This window comes from Chrysochloris asiatica, unplaced genomic scaffold, assembly GCF_000296735.1.
Source record: "Chrysochloris asiatica unplaced genomic scaffold, ChrAsi1.0 scaffold00169, whole genome shotgun sequence".
In the NCBI taxonomy this organism is placed as follows: domain Eukaryota; kingdom Metazoa; phylum Chordata; class Mammalia; order Afrosoricida; family Chrysochloridae; genus Chrysochloris; species Chrysochloris asiatica.
This window is the reverse complement of record NW_006408687.1, coordinates 2,114,776-2,129,992: the sequence shown is the minus strand read 5'-3', so window position 1 is coordinate 2,129,992 and position 15,217 is coordinate 2,114,776. Positions and strand designations below refer to the sequence as shown.

The 15,217-nt window shown below is 39.3% G+C and overlaps 1 protein-coding gene across 1 annotated transcript in view; it reads right to left on the bottom strand.

The window, feature by feature from the left end:
- Positions 1-15,217, bottom strand: part of MTHFD2L (methylenetetrahydrofolate dehydrogenase (NADP+ dependent) 2-like) — a 331,691-nt gene that overhangs the window by 280,372 nt on the left and 36,102 nt on the right. The window contains exons 2-3 of the mRNA XM_006871559.1: positions 14,941-15,125; positions 13,618-13,740 (exon numbers count right to left, since the gene is read on the bottom strand). Coding sequence (XP_006871621.1) covers positions 13,618-13,740; positions 14,941-15,094 — 277 coding nt within the window. The 5' untranslated portion in view covers positions 15,095-15,125. The remainder of the gene's footprint in view (positions 1-13,617; positions 13,741-14,940; positions 15,126-15,217) is intronic.

Genomic DNA, 15,217 nt, shown 5'->3' with positions numbered 1-15,217 from the left:
GTTGGCCCAGGATCGGACATTGTTTTGTTCTGCTGTGCATGGGGTCGCTATGAGTTGGTTCCGACTCGATGGCACCTGACAACAACAACAACTACTACTGTAAAATAGGCACTTGAGTGGGATAGAAAGTAATGTCGGGAAACGTGATTATAGAAAACTTGTAAGCTCATCTTCAGCCTATAACTGATTGGAATACCTAAAAGGGGTTCTACAACTTGCCCAATGAAACAGGCTTCCTGTGGAGCCTTTGCAGAGTATAGGGCATTAAGTGGAAGACTGAGTTCCATCCAGAACCTTCTGAGGTGGGACATTTCCACTAGAAAGGACTAGCAGACCAGCCTGTAACAGCTAGTGACAGAAGATGCATCTTCAAAGAAAGATCATCAGGAAAAACCCAAAACAAAAAATGGTAGTATGACTACAAGAATAATAAACAAGTTGTTCACCAGGAAGCCATCAAGGCAAAAAATCAAGTTCCTTCAGGACAAACCCCCCTCTATGACGGAAACTCAAAGGGAACACATGAGCAGGCATGTAAACTTGCTGACGACCATATTGGTCTACTGGTGAGTAGAAGAGGGGGAAAGGCAGCAATGAAGAAATGGACTGAGTTTAACCACAGTCCATTGACTCCCATTAACCTGGAGATGAGAGAGAGAGGAGGAAGCACTGCTGTCCAATGTGAGACCTGGGGACACCTGAGCCCATGGATAAGAACATAGCCACAGAGGGCTAGAGCTGAAAGTGAAGCATCCAGCTGATATGAAGTGAAGGGAGATGTACAAGAACACCCAAATGTGCAGATAGTACCCATTTGACCTAGCATCAATGGCTTGATAATCAGAAATGACTAGAGGAAGATTACCAAAAAAAGAAAAAAAACAATTTTTGATAAAGGAAACAAGGGTAACTTGCTACAATTTGATAAACCTGACCTATACTCATGGAGGTAGTAACTCTAAGTACCAACAGAGAGGGAAGGAGTCTTCACATCAATTATTAATGCTATCCCCTCTGTACACAGGATAGAGAGGGACAGGCAATTTAGACACTGTTGTTGTTGTTAGGTGCCATTGAGTCAGTACCAACTCATAGCGACCTTATGCACAGCAAAATGAAACATTGCCTGATCCTGGGCCAACCTCACTACTGCTGCCACTTGGCCAATCCATCTTGTTGGAGGTCTTCCTCTCTTTCTCTGACCCTCCATCTTGCCAAACATGATATCCTTCTCCAACGACTGGTCCCTCCTGACAATATGTCTGAAGTATGAGAAACAAAGTTTGGCCATCTTGGCCTCCAAGGAGCTCTCTGGTTGCACTTCTTCCAAAACGAATCTTTTGGTTCTTTTGGCAGCCTATGGCACTTTCAATATTCTCCTCCAACACCATAACTCAAAAGCATCAATTCTTCTACAGTCCTCCTTATCCACTGTCCAGCCTAAAATGAGGGGGCAGTAAAGGTACGAAGTGACTGGCTTACAAGGTCTCAGAAGGGAGTTTAATTTAAGATTGTGTGGGGGAAGAAAGAGTCCCCACTGAATAGTTGTCACCTTTTCTAGATGGTTTTGGTTAAACGAGATGGGGATAATATTCTTATGATTCAGTAGTGAGTAATTGTTATCATGACTAATTGCAACTGTCACAATTGTAAAAGGTAGAAGTTTTGTAACAAAAATGAGGGAGCAGTTAATCTTATAGTCCAGAAACAAAGGATCCTAGGACCATCAAGGAAGATTAGCACAAGCGGAATGAGGGACCTTATCCAGAGAAGCAGCGACACCAGAAATGGAGGCAGAGATGGGAACATGGAGACGGGGAGCGGCTGAGGACTCTAGATTCATGGGAATAGAGGCAGTAAGAGATGGTAGCCATGAAGCAGACTTGCAGACTTTGGTGGTGTAAATTTTTATATATGCCTGAATGGTTTTTTGTGTGTGTATTTTTGTAAAGAGTTAAAGGGAATAGAAGGAAATACTGTTAACTGATGGTACATGGAGGGTAATGTAATCATTGTGATGAAACAAGCTGCATGATCTGTTGAATGTAAAACTGTTGTTCTGCCCTGTAAACTTTAACTAAATCCACAATAAAAAAACAAAAACAAAAACTTAACAGTTGTTGAGTCAATTCCAACTGATAGCAATCCTATAGGACAGGACAGAACAGAACTGCTCCATAGGGTTTCTGAAATTAAATCTTTAGAGAAGTGGCTAATGGGTTTGAACCACTGACTTTGAGGTTAGCAGTCCAGTACTTAACCAGAGCTCATTTCTTATACTTACTTACTCACCCATTGTCACTGAGTTGATTCCAACTCATAGAGACCCTGTATGACAGAGTAGAATGTCTCCTTAGTGTTCTGAGACTGTACATATGGAAATAGACAACTTCATCTATCCTAAATAATGGTGTTGCTGTTAAGTGCTGTCAAGTCAGTTCCAACTCATAGTGACTCTGTATGAGGTTTCTGAAGAGTAGCTGGTTGGTCTGAATTGCTGGTCTTGTGGTTCGTAGTCCAGTGCTGATCCTACAGCACCATTTGTTGTTGTTGTTAAATGTCGTCAAGTCGGTTCCAACCCATAGCGACCCTGTATAGGGTTTCCAAGGAGCAGCTGGTGAGCTTGAACTGCCGACCTTGAAGTTCAAACGGCTTTGGAGTCTGGCGCATTAACCCACAGTGCCACACCAAGGCGCATACAACACCATACAGCACAGTTTATTAGCTGGTCATCACTTATGTTTCAGTCTTGTCTCTTACCAATAATTCTGCAACTGCCCTGAACTTTTCTTTGTTTTCTGAGCTAACTCTGCATTCTCACTAGAGAATTTTGCATATGATGTTTCCTCTGAAGAAAAGTTCATCCTCCCCTTCAATCTATGCTTTAACAAAAAACTAAGCACTCATTACAGATGTTACCTCCTTTGTGATGGATAATTCCCTGCATCCCACAAGTAGGTTTACTACAGCCCTCTTCAGTCTTAAGAACGTTAAAAATTTAGAGTGACTATCATCTAGGAGTCCTGGTGTGGTGCTGTGGGTTAATGAGCTAGACTGCACAGTCGATTTGAACTGCAAGGTTGGCGGTTCAAGCTCACCAGTCACTCCTTGGAAATCCTCTAGAGGATTACTATGGGTCGGAAGCGACTCGACGGCACTTAACAACAACAACTATAGTTCAATATTTATATTTTTATATAAAATTTATGTATATTTATGTATATTGGAATACACACATCTTAATTGTTCTATTTCATAAATGCTCCCATAGCCCTTTTACCGCTGTACAGCTCCTATTGTTGACATTTCCTATAGTTGTTAATGCTTGCATTTGCTCCATAGTCAACAATTTCCCATCCATCTACCCACTCAATGGCAAGGACCATATCTTTCATCTCTGAAAACTCCATGATTTGCAGTGTCTGGCTCACAGAAAAAGGTTCCTTAGATACACATTGAATCATCATATGCAAAGGTTACAAAGGGTTGAGGCCTATGGGAAATTGAATAAGGAGAAGACAGGAGAGAGGAAGAGATAGGCATGTGTTTGTATGTATATTTGTTGCTGTTGTTGTTAAGCATCATTGAGTCGGTTCTGACCTATAGTGATCCCATTTAGGGTTTCCAAGGAACAGCTGGTGAGTTTGAACCGCCAACCTTGCAGTTCAAACCGACTTTGCAGTTCAACACGTCAACCCACAGTGCCATACCGGGACTCCCCATGTATATTTGTTGGGGAGATACAATAGCGAATTGAAAAGTGCATATTTCAACTAAAGAAAAATGTGTCTTCTGCAGCTTAATTTGACCTGGGGGATGTCAGGGTGCCTCCTCTTTCATAATTCAAACTCCCTAAAAGTTGCTACCACTTCCATGGTTTTTTGAAGTCCATTTTGGTAAAATCTTTGTTAGCTTTTCAGGTTGGATGCCCTCAAAAAACAGATGATGATGTCATGAAAAAGAAAAGCAAGCAGAAAAGAAAAGAACTCCTCTTGTTCTAAGTTCCCAAATTTGAAGAGATGATTTGAGAAGCAAATCATCTCAGGTTAGATCTAATAGTCCTTCAGCAATGTCAGCTGCTCAAAAAGATGAAATTCTATAAATTTGAGTGGTGAAAACCTCTTGGGATCGTCTCCATCTGGATACGAATACAGAGAAACATCAATGCTTACAGGGATCAACCAGTTCCACTAATATGTAAACCACATCTCAGTGATTTAGTCAGCTTCCAGTATAAACCCTTAAGGTTGAAAACAACAAAAACTCTACTTGCTCAATACTGCCATCATGTGTTAACATGTTATATATGCTTCAGAGTTATCTTCCTTTTTTGTTTTCCTTGCTCATAGTTCTTTGATAAAAATATAATCTATGAGAATGTTTTTTAAACATCAGTAAATAAGTATGGTGGATGACTTTGTATGTGAGCATACAAATTATGTAAAATAATTGGAAACAAAATATTTTCAAAATCTGAGGGTTTTTCATTTGAATTAATCTCAAATGTATTAATTTAATCAAATTTCACTGATATTTATACTATCTAAATATTGGTTCAAATACAAACCAGTTTTTTGTTGTTGTTGTTTTCTGAATATTGGGGCACAGGGGTGAGTTCTTTTCCAGAACAGAAGGGTGGTTGAGTGTCATAGTCTCAGATTCCTCAAGTCTCTTTCTGACTAGTAAACCTGGCCTTTTAATATATATTTTTTCTAATGAAATAATTTTGAATTTTGTTCCACATTTTCTCTCACTCTATCCTGGGCTCTCTAGTATGATCCCTAGCAGAAGAGTTTGTAGAGGCAGCCGGGCATAGTCTAGTTCTTCTGGTCTCAGAGATGTGGAGACTGATGTTCACATGTCCCACGGACTAATTAATTCCAAGCCTCTTCAATGTATATCACTCTTCTTTCTTCAGCACATGGAAAGACCAATGGCTGCACCTTAGACAGCTGCTCATGAGCTTTCAAGATCCCAGACATTACTCACCCAAGTAGGATGTAGACCATTGTCTGTGTGGTCTATGTTATGCCAATTGGCCATCGTATCCCCTGAGACTATGGTCTGGAGCCCCTAGGCCCAGCAACTCATTGTCTTAAGATGTTTGATAATGTCTAGGAAGGTTTCATCATTTTGCCTACTGCATGTTCCACCACATTCATAGCAGGAAAGGTAACAAATATCATCTTTCAAAGTTAGATAGATAGATAGATAGATAGATAGATAGATAGATAGATAGATAGATAGATAGATAGATAGATAGATAGATAATCCCACTCTTCCTCTCTTACCCATTCAGCTGATGTCTCAATCCATGGATCGCCTTACAGAACACTGTTGTTCCAAGGTTGTGTGTATACCACTATTTACCTCTGTCGCCTTTAGCCCATGCATACCTGCCTGTGTCTTCACCTGTCTTCATCAGTCTTCTGCCACCCTCCCTTTTCTTGTATACTGCCCTGGCCTTTCTTGTTTATTGCCTTTCCTGTCACCTGTGCTAACCTGTGTTTACAATCTAGCCGTGAATTAATCTCCCTTCCCTCCCGCCCCAGGCAACAGCCAAAGAATTTTTCTTTTAGTATGAAAACTTTTCTTAAGCTTTTAAAATAATGGTCTCATAAAATATCTGTCCTCCTTTTGTGATTGACTAATTTCTCTCAGCATAATGTCCTCCAGGTTCACCCATGTTGGGCAGATTCATCGTTATTCTTCAATGGTGCATAGTATTCCATTATATATATGTATGTACCAAAATTTATTTTGTCCATTCTTTCATTGATGGGCACTTTTAGACTTTCACCATCTTTTTGCTATTGTGAATAGCACTTCAATGAACATCAGGGTGCATATATCTAATCCTGTCCTGGCTTGTGTTTCCTGTGGATATATACCAACTACAGGGATTGCTGAGTCATATGGTATTTTTATTTCCAAATTTCTGGCGAAGCACCATACTATTTTCCAGAGTGGCTGAACCACCTTACAGTACTACCATCAATGTAGGAGGGTCCCAGTCTCCCCACACACTAACCAGCATCTGTCTTCTGTTTTTCTGAATTTCACTATCAATGGTGGTGTGAGATGATATCTTATTGTTGTTTTGATTTGCATCTCTCTAATACGAGTCGGACTGCCAACCTCAAGGTCAGCAGTTCGAAACTACCAGCGGTTCCACGGGAGAAAGATGAGGCATTCTACTTCCGTAAAGATTTATAGCCTCGGAAACCCTGTGCAGGGTCACTAGAAGTCAGAACTGACTCCACAGTACTTACCAACAACAACCAACAATGACTAATGTGGTGCTGTGGGCTAATGCAACAGACTGCAAAGTCGTTTGAACTGCAAGGTCGGTGGTTCAAGCTTACCAGCTACTCCTTGGAAACCCTATACAGGATTGCTATGGGTCAGAATTGACTCGATGGCACTTAACAACAACAACGACAATGACTAATGATCATGAATATTTCTTCATGTTTGTTGACTGCCTTGATATCTTCCTTGGGGAAGGATCTGTTCATTTCCTGTGCCCATTTTTTAATTGGGTTTTTGTCTTTTTATTGTAGAGGTGTTGTAGTTTTCTATAATTTTTTTTCCCTAGTCTCTTGCTACCTTTTCACTCTTTTGGTGAAATTATTTGAACACATAAATGTCTAATTTTTAAGAGGTCCTAGTCATCTATTTGGTCTTCTACTATTGTGTGTTTTTTGTAATGTTTTATAGTATAGTTTAGAACCCCTAAGTTTGTCTCTATTTTTGCGTTGATGATCATTTCTATTCTAGGTTTTACATTGTGGTCTTTAACCCATGTTGAGGTTTGTTTTTCTATGTGGTGTGAGGTATGGGTCTTGTTTCATTCTTCTGCAAATGGGTTTTCAGTTTTCTTAGCACTGTTTGTTGAGGAGACTCTCCTTTCCCCATTTAATAATGCATTTTGGCTATTTGTCAAAGATCAGTTGATTATGTGTGGATGATCTTCAATTCTGTTCCATCTGGTGAGGTCCATGTGTACAGTCGTCTATTATGCTGTCTTAAACAGATATTAGAAATCATTGAACAAATCATTGGTTTTGATTAGAATCAATGAACAAATCATTGGTTTTGCAGAATTCTATCATACGATCTCCAGTATCATTTCTATCACCAAGGCCATATTCTCCAATTACTGATCCTTCTTCTTTGTCTTCAAACTTTGCATTCCAATTGCCAGAAATTGTCAATACAGATTTCCTGTATGCTTGATCAATTTCACACTTAAATAGGTAGAATTCTTCAGTTTCACCATCATTGGCTTTAGTGGCTGGTGCATACATTTGAATATAAGTGGTTTTCCTTGAAAGTGTATGTATATTATCCTATCAAAAACAGCACTGTATTTCAATATAGATTTTAGATTTTTTTTTTTTTTAAACAATGAATTCCGTACCAATCCTCAATTTATCATTCTTGGCATAGTAAATCATATAATTGTCTTATTCATAACTTAATACCAGCCCATTTCAACTCACCAATGCCAAGGGCATTAATTTTTATGCATCCCACAATATTTTTTACAACTTCCAATTTTCCTAGATTCAGCTCATGAAAGCTTGAGATACCAATTTTTATGTGTTCCATTTCAATTTTGACAACTTCCAATTTTCGTAGGTTACTATTTTTTGCATTTCATATTCCAATTATTAATGGACTTTTACAGTTATTTCTCCTCATTTTGATTTGTGCCCCATTAACAAAGGAAGGTTCCAAAAGCTTTGTTCCTTTCACATCGTTAAGATAAATTCTAAGTTGAGGACTTTGAGTGCCTTCTAATGTGAGAGTCTCATCTTCCAGCACTATATTTGGCAGTGTTCCACTACTAGTCATAAGGTTTTCAGTGGTTAAATCACTCATGAAGCATGGTAACTCTATACAATAAGCAATGGACTAGTAATCATAAGGTTGGTGGTACAAGCCCACCAGCCTCTCCCTGGGAGAAAATGATGTGTTCTGCTGCTGCAAAGATGTACAGTGTCAGAACCCTTATACAGGGTCGCTATGAGTCAGAACCAACTCACCAGCACTTAACAACAACAATCATTCAAAAGTAGTCCACCTCTCCTTCTTCCTAGCAAGTTGTAGTCTGGAAGCTCCACTGAAACCATGATGATTCTGCTAGTATTTAAAATACTAATGGCATAGTGTGTTCAGCACCACAGCAACATGCAAACCACCACAGTACAACAAAATGACAGACAAGTGGTGGGGCAGAGGAATGGCAATAGCAAAACCAAGACCCAGAGCTTGAGAAAGAGTGGTGAGCTTCCAGACCCACAGAGCAAGTAAAACTAAGTGCCTTCAGATAAGACGCTCAGCAAAGAACTAGGATACCCCTAGACATTTAATTGGAGAGCCAGGCTAACTGAACAACAGACTTAGAGCCTAATGCCTTTGGGATGAGTTTTACAACTGAGTGAAGGTTTATCAGCAGTGATATAACAGCTTTGTAACAAGCAAGAACAAGGGTGCAAGGGACAGAGAGAGGCCAAACTGTGAGCATGGCAGAGAAAAGGCTGTCCTGATGAAATAACTGTAACCTGAACATTTCTAATACTGAATTTTAAACTGTTAACTTCCCTAATAATCCTCATAATCATGAGTATTGTCTGTGAAATCTGTGTGGCCACTGCAATGAACTATTAGACTCAGTTGAGAAGTAGAGAGTGTTGTGGGATGGATGGTTGGCATCAGAATAGGATAAAGAAGGTTGGAGAGTGAAGGCATGTATGACATGCACCTCACAGGAACTGGTCATGAATGAATGTGAAGTTTGATTCTCCTTTTCCTTTGTGAAATCAGAGGAAGTCAGGCATGGCTCCCAGGTCATTTTTACAAATGTAGTTAATATGTCTTCAATTTTGCCAGTGATCTAATTCAGGTTAAGGTCATGAAACCCTTTGGAGTACAGTCCTACTCTAAAACACATTGTATCACCATGAACCAGAATCAACTCAACAATGATAAACAAATATAGAAATACCATTAATGAACAGGATAAAGCAAACAAAAGAACAAATGAACAAAACAAAATACACAAACATAAAGCAAAAACTTTACAAGGGTAAAAAGCATAAGATCAAGCACAAAACCATTGAAAGTTTTGGTGGTGGCATTGGTTACATGTACTAGGAAGAGCTGAAATTAATAGGTGAACTTTTGAAGCATGTTGCTGTTATTGTCCAATGCTGCCAAGTCAGTTCCAACTCATACTGATCTTATGTACAGCAGAACAAAACACTGCTCAGTTCTGTACCATCGTCACAATTGTGGTTATGTTTGAACCCATTGTTGGCTTACACTATGCCAATCCATCTCATCTGGCATCTCCCTTTTTTCACTGACCCTTCACTTTGCTATAAGTCTTGGTGTGTCACTATAGAATAAGCACTGGACTGCTAACTGAAAAGTTGGTGGTTCAAACTCACCAGCCACTTCACTGAAACCCTATACTGTAATGTCACTTAACAACAACAACAACCACTTTGCCAAGCATGATGTCCTTTGCTAGGGATTGGCTCTCCTGACAATAGGTCCAAAGAATGAGAAATGTAGTCTCATCATGCTCACCTCTAAGTAACATTTTGGCTATACTTCTTCCAACAGATTTTTTTGTTCTTCTGGCAGTCCATAGAATTCTCAATATTCTTTGCCAACACCACAATACACATGCATTAATTCTTCTATGGTCTTCCTTATTCATTGTCTAACTGTCACATGCATATGAGGCAACTGAAAATACCATGGCTTGGTCAGGGGCACCTTAGTCCTCAAGCTGACATCTTTGCTCTTCAACACATTAAAAAGGTCTTTTTCAGAAGATTTGTCTAATGCGAAATGCCATTTGATTTCTTGACTGTTGATTGTGGATCCGAGCAAAACGAAAACTTTCAGAACTTCAGGATCTTCTCAGCTTTGTCACAATGTTCTTTTTTGGTCCAGCAGGGAGGATTTTTGGTTTCTTAACACTGAGTTGAGGAGCTCTGGTAGTGTAGTCGTGATGACTCGGGCTGCTACCCTCAAGGTGCACTGAAGTCATTGGTAAAGAACAAGGCCCCACAAGTTGATGGATTACAAATTGAAATCTTTCAACAAACTGAGGCAGCACTGGAGGTACTCACTCATCTAAGCCAAGAAATTTGGAAGGCAGCTACCTAGTAAACTGATTGTAAGAGATCCGTATTTGTACCCATTCTAAAGAAAGGTGGCCCAACAGAATGCAGAAATCATCTAACAACATCATTAATATTGCATTCAAGTAAAATTTTGCTAAAGATAATTCAAAAACAGCTACAGCAGTACATTGACAAGGAAATGTCAGAGGTTTAGGATTCAGATGGGGATATAAAAAGAGGGATATCACTGATGACTTCAAATGGATCTTGGGTGAAAGCAGAGAATGCCAGAAAGAAGTTTAGTTATGCTTTACTGACTACACAAAGGCTTTCAATTGTGTGGATCATGAGAAGCCATGGACAACATTGCGGAGAATGAGTATTCAGGAACACTTAATTATGCTCATGAGGAACCTGTATATAGACCAAGAAGCACTGAATGGCATAAAATTAGGAAAGGTTTGTGCCATAAGCTGGACTATATGAAGAAGAATACGGCACCAGGTTTGGAGGAAGACTCGTTAACAACCTGTACTATGCAGATGATCCAACTTTGCTTGCTGAAAGCAAAGGATTTAAAATACTTACTGATGAAAATAAAAGACCACAGTCTTTGGTATGCACCTCATTGTAAAGAAAAAAATCCCCTCACAACTAGACCAATAGATAACATCAAGATAAACAGATAAAATACTAAAGATGTCAAAGATTTCATTTTTCAAGGAACAAGCATCAACACTCGTAGAGGCAGTAGTCAAGAATCAAAGGTCATACTGCATTAAGCAAATCTGCTACACAAGACCTATTTAAAGTGTTCAAAAGCCAAGATGTCAGTTTAAGGACTAAGGTGGGCCTGACCCAAGCCATTTTATTTTCAATAGCCTCATATGCATGTGAAAGTTGGACAAGGAATAAGAAAGACTGTAGAAGAATTGATGCATTTGAGTTATGGTGTTAGAGGAGAATACTAAAAGTACGATGGAGTGCCAGAAGAACAAACACATCTGTGTTGAAAGAGGTACTCTAAAGTGCTCCTTAGAGACCAGAATGGCCAGACTTTGTCTTTCATACTTTGGACATAACATCAGGAGGGACCAGTCCCTGGAGAAGGCCAACATGCTTGGTAAGGTGGAAGGTCAGTGAAAAAGAAAAAGACCCCTAATGAAATGGATTGGCACAGTGGGAGCAGCAATGGGCTTAAATGTGACAATTGTGAGGGTAATGCAGGACTGGGTTATAGTTCATTCTGTTGTGTGTGGTTCGCTGTAAGTCAGAACCAACTTGATGGAACCTAATAACAAGACAACTGGTCTTTCTCAGAGTACCCAAATACTTATTACCATGCCCTTTTGGCTCTGTTTCTCACTCTGAAATTAACAAAATATGCTAGCAATTTATGTAGACTCTAGTATAGACAGATCACTACTGCCATCTATTGGCAAATTGCTATGAAAATCACCATATGAGGAATGTTGCCCATGTTAACCTGATTTGAGGAGCTGATTAAGACTTAGGACACAAGATAGAACTGGGGCTAGTAAGCTGTAGCCTTTTAAAGGGGCAGATTGCTAGGACTTTTCTTCTGAGGAGCAGCTGGGTGGTTTGAACAGCCCATCTTTTGGTCAGCAGCCAAACACTCAACAATTCTGTCATCAGGGTTCCTTATATTGCCCATGGTGTTGTGTTGTCAAGAATCGAGTCGGCTCCGACCCATAGCAACCTGTATAGGGTTTCTGAGGGATAGCTGGTGAGCTTGAGCCTCCAACCTTTTGGTTCAAACCGACTTTGTAGTCCAGTGCATTAGTATGTTGCCCATGTTGTTGTTAAGTGCCATCAAGTCGGTTCCGACCCATAGCTACCCTGTATAGGGTTTCCGAGGAGCAGCTGGTGAGCTTGACCCACCAACCTTGCAGTTCAAATGGCTTTGCAGTCTAGCGCATTAACCCACAGTGCCACACCAGGACTCCATGTTGCCCATAAAGGGGTACAATTTCTAAAAGTATAAACTGCTAAAAAGACAAGCTAAATACAATGCAATTATTTAGAAATTTGTTACATGCCTTATATTAATACTTCAGTATTGGTGTTTTTGCTAAGTGCCATCAAGTTGGTTCTTACTCAAAGAAATCCTCTTTAGGGTTCCTGAGCCTTGTAACTCTTTTTGGAAGCAGAAACCTCATCTTTCTCCTGAGGAGTAGCTGGTGAGTTTGAACCACCAACCTTGTGTTTAACAGTCCAGTACTTATCCTACAGAGCCCAGTGTTCTCCAATATTTGAGTGTAATATACATAACAGTTGAAGAATATTACTTGGCAAATAAAATACAAAAACTTCCTAGTTTCATAAACAAACAACTTGGTTCCAATCCACTCTTCAAAATTTTATAAGATGTGTGATGTTAAGAAACCATGATCTTCTCTAGACCTCAATTTCCTATGAAATAAAGTGTTTCATGTGTTCAATTCGGTTGCTAGTTTCAAAAGTCAGTGATTTCGCACTAATTTTAACATGGATTTATGAGTACAAAAATGATGTGAAAGCCATGTCTGACCTCCTCTGACTACACAAAGAAGACGGAGAATCAAACTCAACATCAGTCTAAGGTCAATTCCACACACGCCTTCACCCTCCAAATGTCTTTACTCTATAGTGGCGCTGCAGGTTAATAGGATAGACTGCAAGGTCAGTTTGAACCAAGATTGACAGTTCAACCTCACCAGTGGTTCCTTGGAAACCCTATACAGGGTCACTAAGAGTTGGCACCAACTCGACAGCACTTAATAACAACAACAACAAGCATCGGGCTGCTAACTGGAAGGTTGACGGTTGTAACTCACCTGTCACTCTACAGAATGATGAGGCTGTCTGCGCCCACAGATTTAAAGTCTTGAAAGCCTCACAGAGCAGCTCTATTCGGTTCTATAGGGTATCTTCTCAATTGGAATTGATCAATAACAGTGGGTTTGTTCTTCATTTCTTTTTTGAATAAAAACAATCTTTGCTTTCACAATAGTGCAGGACCATAGAAATCCCCAAGCAAGCTGAAACCATGTAAATTGATTTCAGAAAATTTAAATGTTTATGTGACCTTTAAAAATGTTTTCTCAAAACACTGAGTGTTCTCTTACTATTAGTTATACATATATAGGAAAAGGAAAAAAAATTATAAAACTAATATTTATTCAGTACACTGAATTTAAAGCACTACAAAACCGAAGAATTAAAAGTGTTTTATTTCTTTGTAGAAATTGATGAAGAACAATTTGAACAGTGCTTGCTTCCTTTCGTTCATTCAGTTTTCTGTTACTATGAGCTTATGTAATTTTGGAAACTGACACCAATTACATGTGAATGTAATAGCTATTTCCTTTCTAGACATCTTTCATAAATTACCTGCAGTGCCTACAAATATATTTCAATATGCTCTTTAGCCTAACCAAACCCAGACATGGTATAGAAGAGCATTACATACCTGGAAGTGGTAACTGAACTAATATACCACTGACTCTTGAGTCCATATTTAACTGTTCAGTTATATCTAGAAGTTCTTCCTGAGAAACATCCTTAGGTTTTAGAATGATCTCACTGCAGATACCTGGAAGAAAATAAGCAGAGAAAGCAATCTGACTAATAAAAAGGTGGCTTTTTTTGTGTTTTATGATGTGTGATTGATTTCTTCTGCTCCTGTCCCATTGGAAGGAAAGCCATTTCTGCAAGGATGCTGTTCAATTCAACCATCAAGAGGGATATTTCAAATATGAGACAGGTTTTTTTTTTCATAAGTCATATGACAAATTGCACCTGTTTGTGATAAGCTACTCTCTCACATGGGATTGCGATGTATCTGAATCAACTAGACAACAACAATTGTTAGCAGATGGAAACCCAAGTTCTATTTCTGGAAAAATTAGCTCATGTAGCGCTAATACCCATCAATGTTGGTTTACATGCTGCCATCATGTTGAACAGGTTTCAGTTGAACTTCCAGACTAAGATGAACTAGGAAAAAAAGCATGGTGATCTGCTTCTGAAAAACAGTCAATGAAGACCTATGGGTCACAATGGAACATGTCTAGTTCATAATTAATCATGGAGATGACACAGAACTGTGCAGTGATTTGTTCCACTGTGCATAAGTACACCATAAGTGGAGGGCCAACTCACTGGCAGCTAACAACAACAACTATTAATAGCACTGTAGGAGAAGCACTGGATTGTTAACCACAAGGTCGATGGTTCAAGCCAACCAGCCACTACTTGGAAACCCTATAGAGGTTTGCTATGAGTAGGAACCTATTTGATGGCACTTAACAACACTAGAAAGCCAAGCTCCACAAAGTGAACTTGTTGTTGTTGTTAAGTGCTGTTGAGTTAGTTATGACTCATAGTGACCCTTTATAGGGTTTCTGAGGAGCAGTTGGTGAGCTTGAACTGCTGACCTTGTGGATCAAAACGACCTTGCAGTCAGTCTAACACATTAACCCACACCCCCACACCAGGACTCTGAAAGTGAACTAGACAAGATTTTTTATGTGATGAAAAGAGATATAACAATGACAGGTCTTTTCAGTGTAAAGTATTCCTCTGATATGTTACCATAGACTCTAAGATCATGCCTGATTGATTCTATAAGAAACGTGAAACAAAATAGTAAGAAATAAACATAAACTTTGGAAATAACCTCTAATGTTAACAATAATGTATGTTTGTTAAATGACGCTTACTTGACAGTTATTAATCACAATCATGCTTTAAAATAAAACTAGGAACAAGTACAACTAAAACACATACCCACCTACAGTGGAGGCAGCTCTTATCTTATGCCTGACGTATGTGTGGCTTGCTGGGTTGTCTCCTACTAGAACGATACTTAGGTGAGGTCTTCTGTTCCCAAGTGAAATCCATAAGTCCACATCTCGCTGTATTTCTTCTTGGATTTGTTTGGCCATTTCAGTTCCTGAGATAATAATTGCGTCATGTCTGTAGAAGACAAAAGAATACATGGAGTACTCAAAAGACTATGGAATCCTGGTGTGGCACTAGAATAAGTACTGGACTGCTAACTATAAGGT